Source organism: Opisthorchis viverrini, assembly GCF_000715545.1.
Source record: "Opisthorchis viverrini unplaced genomic scaffold opera_v5_180, whole genome shotgun sequence".
NCBI lineage: Eukaryota > Metazoa > Platyhelminthes > Trematoda > Opisthorchiida > Opisthorchiidae > Opisthorchis > Opisthorchis viverrini.
The window spans coordinates 830,170-840,247 of NW_008751837.1; the positions used below are offsets into that span (position 1 = coordinate 830,170).

The following is a 10,078-nucleotide window of genomic DNA, read 5'->3' on the forward strand; positions in this document are numbered from 1 at the left end:
ATCTCCGATGACGGAGCACCGTATTTCAAAAGGGTAGAACACTCCTTTAATTCATCATTTATCAGTCGCCAGTTGTTGAGGAGCCTGTCAAAAACAAACTTGCTACGTGGATGTTTGCGCTGCAGGTAGTAGGAGGTGACCCTGAAGCAGTCATGGTACCGGCGAACGTGGAATCTTGCCGGACAAACAGTACGACGTGTGCTAAATCGTATACACAGTCAACCATTAACTTACTATATGCGACGAATTCCACGGCTTCTGCTTCGTCTGCAGGGATGTCTGCTGCAATGGTAGAAGGCATTTTCACACAAAAGCGAATTGCTGCTCTTTTTGGAGTTTAAGCGGACGAAAACAACGAAATGTTTCGCCTGGTACTCTTTCAAGGCGACTTGGAATTCATTGAATGAGACGACCTATAATCTACACAAAACCATCCTGCGCATTCACGTGCTCAGCCAAAGCAGTCATTAAAATATGAACATCGCGGACCATGAATATCGTGGGGATTGAGTAAATTTAAACAACTTTCAACAAAACTGCGGCCGTTTGGGTAGGTCTCATACGGCCCAAAAATTACCATCAACTGTTATAATTTTATGCTAAATTTTTCCTCCTTTGAACCACGGTTTCGCGCAAATTTTGGGTGTACTTCTAGCCGTCGGCCAAGAAAAGTTGCTCATAATCCGCCCAATGCTCTCAGCTTGCCGAGTGGATTCAAACTTCCTTTTCCAAAATGTTGCGTTTTATTTCTTTGTTGCTCAAGCAGAAAACCATCCTAATCTGCCTTCAAGTTTTTGCGGCTCGCCGAACTTCATTGCTCAATGGGGCAACCGTGACCCCGGGATAATTTTCCAGCTTCTCTGGGACCCCGTATGTCTAAATGGGGCTTATACGTTTGGACCGGTACTCTCTGTTCGATTGCCCGATTGCATTTTTCCATCAGCCCCCCCGCAAAAAAAAACATCGGTGAAGGAACCTGCGGCAGCTACAACCACTGTACGACGAGTACGCGGTTATTACATCTAACAATGATGATGACGATGATGATGATGATGATGTTGATGATGATGAATGGTCAATTCATTCAAAGGAATCTGCGCCTTTTCGTATTCTTGGAAAACAAGAATGATGCCTGCATATTCCAGATCGATAAGGTTTCCGTCAGAAGCTAGAGTTCGTTTAATCGTCTAGTCAACCACGAAATTAAATAGGAATGGAGAGAGTGGGCAATCCTGATGGACACCGCTTTGCTTATGTAAGCTTTTAAGGCGCTCACCATGTGCTCTCACACACCTGGAAGTCTAAGAATATAGATAATTACGGGGGGCATTCCATGATGTGCAGGGATAACAGACTGGTCAACCGGGTCGAATACACCTTGGAAATGGTAATTTGCTCTGGTTCGACAGAAGTTTTCCCAATAGAAAACTCCGGACTATGGGCGGAAACTGTCACGGGGCTGTCGATTGAATTTACTGAGCCTTACAATACGCGACGTAAAATGACGATTTCTTTTTTTGTTTTCCGCTCTAAAAATTCGCCTTGTTTACGCTTTTCAGTCTATGTATTAGGAAATGCCGTCGACACGGACCGTTCTGTTAACTGGGCTGATCAACATTTTGTCAGATGTCACACTACTGCTGCGGCTACAGTAGACAAAACGGAGCGTACGCTTTTTCGGAGGCGACCTGAAATGCAACTAACGATGAACAAGCAAATCACCCCACAATTTAGGGATAGAAAATAAAGTAAAAACGCGATGAATTTAATAAAGCCATTTTGTAGTGGTGGTCAGAATGTGTTGTTAATTTGATTTTGCATGGTGCTGCCTTACTGTCAGTTTAAGCAGAATAACCTTCGCGAATTTGCTAGTTTGTCAGCTATGAAACGCATACGATCTCTTCCAGTTACCATCACTAGTGCTGCGAGCAATTTCTTGTCAGTCCGTCATATTCGATCTGCTGTAATTCAGTACTGGATCGCGAAATACCTGTTTTTATGCACAGCTATCCATTCTTGAATATCGCGATCTTTGCTCCGCTTACGAGCGCATTTGTCTTCGGGAACCGGAGATGTTTGGTTTCGAATACGCTTCGGCATCCAACCTACCAGCTTGGCGTCTCCGAAAACATATTCAGCGTGAGATCCTCGGATCGGGCAAGCCAATCTCAGCGGATATGATCAGGAAACATTTATACGAAAACAGCTGAGCACAACTCACGGTGACAATGCTCAACCCTGCTATACCACGTCGAACACACCCATTTGTGCATGGACAAATGCTATTTTTATTGACCTTAACTTGGTCCAGGTTATCAGCTCATTTCTCGTTGGTTTGGGTTTTAAGGGATAGTAAGCGATTTATTCATCGACTACTTACTCGTAGGTTGTTGCAGTGTAATGTAGCATCGATTAATCACGATTATATCTGGAAGCACTAGAGTTTCAATATACCCGTTGATTCAAACTATAGTGTATCTGGTATACGGAATTGGTTTACACCGTTAATATAAAAAAACATCTCTTTTGGCAAACACGTGCTTACCGTGCTGACCTACCGTGTTATCGAAGGTATACTTTTAAATTACGCATATTAGAGTGTAGCAAAGTGCCTGTCACTTGTTTCATTCACTGGTCCTGCTTTCTTTTACTGATCTAAACGCTCCTATGCACTCGAGGTAATATCTTGTTAAAGGAAGTAAACCCCTAAGATATGGTACAAAATTTCGAGCGCAGAATCTATGCTTATAGATCCTCTGAGATATCTGGGTACCTTAGTCAGGTCCAGTTTTTTAAACCTGATCAACTGCATGTCATCTCGAACACCGCCCTCCAAACGTCTCAGGTTGACTTTTTCACAATCTTTTGTTCAAACCATACCATATATCAACTGCTAATATGGTTGGATGAACAATTCAGCACCGTACTGATGCGGTCGTCTGCGCACTGCGATCGACTGCGGTGAACGGTTTGGAAGAACAGAATGACAACTAGAAATGACCTTTCGATGGCAGAGGACACTGGTAGTTAAATTGTACGCGGGTTTGAAAGGCGATTGCACCCAAAAATGAGCCATAGACAAGGTGACAACCAGAACCAGTATCGCTCTATCGACCATTCAAATTCTTATTGTCAAAATTTCCTGTACAATTTCCTTCGTTGGTAGATTGAGGAGATTTGGAAATTTTAATTGGTATTTCGTCGCGCAAGTGGAATCAACCTAGGTCGATAAGCTGGGAAGCAGTGTGCGGCTGTTTCATCCGGGAGTCAGAAGTGGGCAATCGATGAGTCTCTTAGGGAATTCGAATCGCAACTTTCCAGCTATTAGTCGGAGGCTAAGCCGTTCGGTCACTGGCGGCTAATCAGCAGCGTGGCTAACTCGCACTTCGGGTAGCACCACCCCTCTTTCATCCAAAGAATTCCTATCATGTGGTCTCGTGTTAACTGACTGCTAGAGTAGCGAATTCTCAGATTGAATGTCCACGCTTTATGTAAGTTATTCTTCCTTCCGGGCCGCTTCTAGATTGCTGATATTATCAGCTTTCCGAACCACGCCCAGTATATTTGAACCTATTCTCACTGAATTAGATTCAACAGCCTTCTGCATTCGTACCTTATTAGGACTGACTTAGTTTGCAGGCCTTAGCTCGGTTGTAATAGTTAAAATACACAAGATTTGTCTGATGATCTGATTGTGTGGATATATTAGCACCTAAAGTGACTTAAGTGCTTCCTCTCATTCGTTTCGACATGGTGGTGAAATCGGAGTTGGGGGACAACGGGCAGTAATTTTTACATCTAACCGAGAGTGAGTCCTAGAATGAACTTACAAAGCTGAAGTGTTTGATCATTTTAGAGCACGTTTATCCCATTCAAATGAGAGCGGGCGTGCTTGCCACCGCCGACCGAAGGGGTGGTTTCGTCCCAGCTCTATGTGTGCGTCATGACTTACGCCACCATCCATTACAGCTGTCTATGTTTGGACATTCAGATCGGATGTAGCTATTGATTATACCTTTGCGATTTATACGAGCTCCGCTCTACGTGCACAAAGAAATGAAAAAATACTGGACGTTAGTTGTCAGAAGTACTGTTTCAGTATCTCTGCAGCATGGTTGTTTGTCGCATCTGAGAAACCTGGTAGACCGAGACTTTACGTTCATGAATAGTAGATTAAAATGTGGGTTACAAAATTACTACAGCGTTTTGGGGTTCGGCGTAAATTTCGTGATGAATGCATTCGATTTTCCACCATAAGGATGGTATTGAGAACGGTCATACACGATGAGGCCTGCAACTCGTGTGCAAATCAACATTCTAGTGCAGTTGGTTGTTGGACTCGAGAGGATTGTTTAGTACGTGGGTATTGATCAGTGTGTAGTAGACCGAACTGTTTGCTTCGACGGAAGGAACCAAAACTCCGTTGAAATCTGGTCGATTCCGTGATGTCATTCCCTTTGCGTTTCCTATTGACGGGTTGTGACTTAGGTCTGGTGTACCAGGTTGAAAATTGGTTGGTATGGTTTGAAGGCATTCTGTTGAGTGTTCTGAGGTGGACCAATTTCGAAGGTTAACAGTTGCTCCGAGCCCATCTGTTCAATGGAAAGGTAAACGACTCACGTGAATGACTAACTGACGACGTAAATGAGTTTTTAAGCAACCCTATGAGTAATATGTGCCAAAAATGCACGTGAATATCCTTGGAGTTGTGAGTACACAACGTTTAGGAACATGATTTTTCGGAATTGATTTGACATGGCCTTCCTGCACCACAGACTCCCTAATTAAAAATTGTTTTGGGCTTGACTTAACTGAAAGTTTACAAACAGCTGTCTTCAGTCGATTCACAGTAGACATGAGGACATTGAGGCTGGTTTCTGGCCTAATTTTCTCTCGTGTCGAGTTTCGCTTGTGGAGAGACAAAGCCCTCTGTAAACCATGTTCAGTGTGCTACTTCATTTTGTGACTTCATTTTACTGACTGTGCTGAGACCAAGTCCCATCAAACATGTTGAATTTACTTTCGGGTTTAGCAGCTATATTGTATGTCGTAATCGTCACCAGAGGATAACTCTAAGTACGCGCCATGATTGAAAAGTTCTCAAGAGGCCTCTCTATTATGCAGTTCAGTCGAGTACTCTTGACCGGCATTATAAAATATTTTGGAAAGTTCCTGTTGCGTGAAAGTGGGAAATGAGGCTCAAAGTAGCCTAATAGAAACAAATGGGACGCTCTTTTTAAAGACCTACGCAAAAACAGTCGCTTACAGACAATTACTGCGGGCCGAAAGAAAAGAGAAATGGTAATATCGAACAGATCGCGGTCACGTGTGGTTAGATATAACCTTCTAAGTGATGCCATGTAGTCATCTTCTTACTAATGCTAATGCATTTAGAATTCAGAATCGCCTAAAGGTACAAAGATGACAATGAGACAATGACAATTATTAAGCCTTCACGGCTTAATAATGAATGGTTTGAAATACTTGCAATGAAAGTGGTGAGTCAAAGCAGTAAGAGCCTTCAAACTGGTCCCATTAGTAATGTGCTCTATTTAGAAGTAGTCTCCACAGCACAGCACTTTGCCGACCATTTGCGCTGCCAATTGGTATCTAAAGTTACTTTTTATTTTGTGCAATCTGAATTCAGTAAAAGACTAGTAAAGACCATAGTTAAGACTGTGACTCCTTCACTGTGCGGCGTTGTGCCATACAGCATGGTTAGTGGTCTTCCGCTTCTCAACGTGATTATTCATCTTTAGGTATCTGCTTGTTCCATAAGTTTCTATGCCTAAAGGCGCTTGTATGAAGCTTGTCGAGACTAAACCCCACTTCGGCGGAATTTTCATTAACCGAGTCCTTTCCCAGCTTATCCGAAGAGTCGCATCGATGACTGGCACATGTCATGGTACCATAGAGATAGTTGCGAAACATGCCAGTTCCGGACATAGGACCTGAGTTGTCACGTCATGTTATCATGTGTTCATGGGGGTCTGTTTGTAATGAACGTGGTTAGGATGAAGAGTTCGTGTTTCCAATACATGTCTCTAGGCGACGAACGTGTTTTTTCAAGCGGAAGAAGTTCTTTCGAATGAGTATATAGTTCCTCATCTGTCGTCCGAAAATTCCCTGTTTAATCAACGGTGGACGGAAACTGCGGGCGCTTGTTCCTCATCCATCCGTCGTTTCCACTCGCACCTCATTGAAGAATGACTGTTCCGTCCATTCTTTCTGGCGTCTGTCAAACCCCACCATTATTATTATTATTACTATTATTGGGTTGAAAGGCCTGGTCCATTCTACACAATCCTAAAAATGTGAATAAATTGTAGAGATCGTCGTCATCGTTGGCAGCAACGGACGTCACAAACTTAAGGACAGAAAACCATAGCAAAGAGTGAAAGGAAAAGAGAAGCCTCGGGTAGGGACCTCGTGCAAAGAAGTCCTGTGTCTTCAGGGAAAATGATCAAGAAAGAGAGTGTTCACCTTTGGATAACATTAAACACATCTGAGCATGTTGAAATAAGGTTCCATCAACGGAATCAACTTAGCATCCATAGCGAAATTCACCTGGCCTGCAACGACAAGCGAAATCTTGCTATACAGTCCGGCTAGGAAACGACAGCATGCGTGCAGCTGGGATCCGTTTGGCGTCATCCTGTAGGGTTTCCGATCACCCGCAAGCAGGAGGTTTCGTAATAAGGAGCATGTGAACTTTTTCGTAAAAGAAACTACTCTTAAAGCTGCTGAAAACTCTCCGATAGCCCACAACTAGTTCCACCCTTCTTGCAGCTCACTGGGTACGTGCAATCTCCCAGTTTTCGTCAGAGTTCTGTTCTTAAATGAAGTATCAACTGAAACATGTAACTTCCTTTATGCAGCACATTTAGTTGAGAAATATCACAAACGAGGTTCAGTTAAGTCTGTCGTCAAAACATTGATATGCAAATGAGTGTATTTGTCGGAACATCAGGACTGCTCACGACCATCCCCTCTGATCAAGAATGGGAAAGCTAATCAATCAACAGAGTTAAAGGCTCTTTGCAATCGAGGAAACTGCGATTGTTGGTGGGCGGTATTTGTGGCGTTGCTCAAGCGCCTGACCTAATGTATGGGTGTAATCACTGCATCCTCTCTCAGGTCGGAATTCTACTTGGTGCGCTAGGCCTTGTGTCTCACCTACGAAAGATAGGCGTCGCCGTATAAGGTAGGCCAGTACCCGTGTTGTGACATCTGTGAGACTTATACCCTCTTGTGGGAACAGTTGGTTTAGGTACCTTTTTTGAACGCAGGAACGATCAGCGATTAGTCCCAGGTCTCTTGAACACGTCCTTGCTTCCATATAATTACTAGCAGCCTAGTCAAAGCTGACCGATCTCATCTAGTCCAGAAGCCCTGTGGTGCTTAAAAACAGCAAGATATATTAACGCAGAGAACGATGGAGGCCTATACTCACGAACCATGCCTCAAATGGGAGATAAAGGCAATGGACAGAGGGCCATCTAAACTGCTGTTAAAAATTTTCCACACAGATCCAGACGCGTGTTTATTTATTATTATTATTATTATTATTATTATATTATTGGTTTCCAGTATTATCTCTGGCTCTTAAGGAAGTCCTTTAAGGTCTTGTTTTGCCTATTAGCTGGAACAGCTTCCGTGTATTTTCACTCTTAGCAGCCCCTTCCATTTCTTAAAATTTCCACTTTCACCACGCCTCCGTCCACACACTACATTTAAGCTGTCGCGTAGTCGATTGCCCAGTCGAATCGTATTGTGAACCGAAGGAAAGTAGGGGGCTCACATCAAGAAATGATAGTGACGGTTCTGAGATCCACTGACTTCCTTGTACGCGTTCGGAACCACCACAAGCAGTGTCCCCAGCGTCACTTATAGCCGTGGATATCTCCTGTCACTTACGGCCGGTGCCCTCCGGTGCTTGTAATGCGTTGCACAGCAAGCTCTGGTATGTTTCTGTAACCTGTAATAAACAAAGCCTTTCGAAGGCTAAGTAGTTTACCGGTGAATTTCAATGAGATTTTGTGAACAAGCAAGTGATTTGATTGGACTTGCGTATTTCAGAACCGTAGGCAGTCAAGGATTGAAACCCATCATCGGTAGCCGATGACGATTCGGTTAATTGGTAGTACGGCTTCGCATCAGCCCACTACGTAGCGGAACAATCATGTGGTGAAACTGCCTTGCGAGTACGCCCACACGTCTGAATCACGTCCGATTTCACCATGTGCCGGAGAAAGGGCAAAAAGGGGTACATGCATTTCACCCCCCCCCCCCGATGGCCAAGGCATCCCGTGTACAGGCGCACAGACGGAGACAAAGGAACGACCGCCGAGAACCGGTGTGGACGTGCAAGAGACACTGGTTGGTTGAGAGCAGATCGGCCATCAAATACGGTCGCAAGTGAACCATATAAGCAGAAAGTCGTAATTGCATGAATGCGCAGTTTTTCTGGCCGCATTCTTGTCTTCTGACTGTAACCCAGTAGCATCAGGGAAGGTGAAGAGACACAACAATTTGATTCCAAGACTACCCGGTGTTAGGAGACGGCGCTGCTTCTAAAAGTACTACCGCTGAAAAGCAATCACCGATCAGTACAAAGTTGTGAAAGGCGTAATACTAGTCGAGTAGCTCAAATCTTAAGGGACAGATTGCCACACTTCCAAACTCCGACCTGGAGGGCCAGAAGACTGTCGGACCATCTGAGGTTGACCTCCTACCCGCACGCCATAACCTTTGTCCTGGTCGTCAGATCTAGCTGACGACCATTTACTTCCTATGGCGCGTATGCTGAGTCTGCTTCTACATACAGCCTCTGAGTTTTTGTCGAAGTACAATGCTTGCAGAAACCCTCCCGCTTGTTTCGTGTTTTCATGTTACTTCATGTGCTTTCCACGTTGACTTGATCCTCTTGTATGGAAACCAGGGATAGTGTTTTCTGGTGAGTGCATTTCATTCCGGCCTCCTTATTTCCATCCGATATATCCAAAATAGCCTGTCGGACCGATCAGCCAACCAACATGCTGGATCATTCGAGCATCCAGTCTGATCAGAAGTCATTCCACAGTCAAATAAACACAGGTACAACTGCGTTCGGCAGCTGCAGACTGGCCTACAGATAATCTATGTATCGGTTGCACAAGTTATATTGGTAACGAAACACTTGTAGCCCAGTAACCCCGCTCGGCGAAAAAAACGACGGCTGAAACGTCGGATGTCATTCAACTCTGGCTTTCTCTGGTATTTTCAAGATGAGGCTTCCTTATTAATGGCCATTATTACGGACTAAAGGCAAACATTGCATCTGGACCCGAAACTCACCAAAGTGGGGGGCAGACTTCAACCGATGTAAAAATATCAAGGTATTTAAACTTTGGATAGGGGTTGTCTCACTAACTCACAAATTAATTTGGTGTTCACAGAAGACCACCGAAATTTACTTGATTCTTTATCTCTGCTACTCTTCAACTGACTGTGCTACACAAAGGCCGCCCCATATCTTATTTGGAACGATATTAAAGATATCGAACTATATTCCTTGACCCAACACTACTTAGGAAGCCGTTCAAAAATTACTCGCCATCCCAAAGGATGCGGCTTTTGTGCAACACATTCGACTATTGGTCATTATACACAAGAGGTTCAGCTGATATTCGGTTGTCCCCCACGAACACTTCGTTAATGTGTACTACTTTCTGACTCCGGAAATAACTTTGATTTGAAACTCGGTGGATGTGCCTTCCTGATGAGCCTCAAGAAGGACTCAGCAGGGTCAAGTGGTTGTTCCCTCTTATGGGGGTGCTCGGCTGAGATACCTTAACAGATTCTGTGTTTCGTCTGTTCGCCTACTAGAAGTGCTTCCACAGCTGAGACCAAGTGAGATTTAAAGTCGGCTGATCTAACCGATAGATTACAAGATTAGTTATATTTTCACAAATTAGAAACAGGTTTCCACGTTCTTTTGGAGGATTTTCTAATGGATCATTTTGCAGTGACGTTTTTCCATGAGATAGCTTTTAGGATACCAGTTGAAATCTGGTGGCATGTGGATGTACCGTACTCA

At 44.0% G+C, this 10,078-nt stretch overlaps 1 protein-coding gene across 1 annotated transcript in view; it reads left to right on the forward strand.

Moving 5' to 3' along the window:
• T265_07688 (hypothetical protein) overlaps positions 1 to 2,522 on the forward strand; it is a gene marked incomplete at both ends in the record, with an annotated part of 12,442 nt that extends 9,920 nt beyond the window's left edge. The window contains one exon of the mRNA XM_009173267.1: positions 2,007 to 2,522. Within this exon, the coding sequence (XP_009171531.1) occupies positions 2,007 to 2,210 (204 nt within the window). The remainder of the gene's footprint in view (positions 1 to 2,006) is intronic.
• Between the last annotated feature and the right edge of the window lie 7,556 nt (positions 2,523 to 10,078).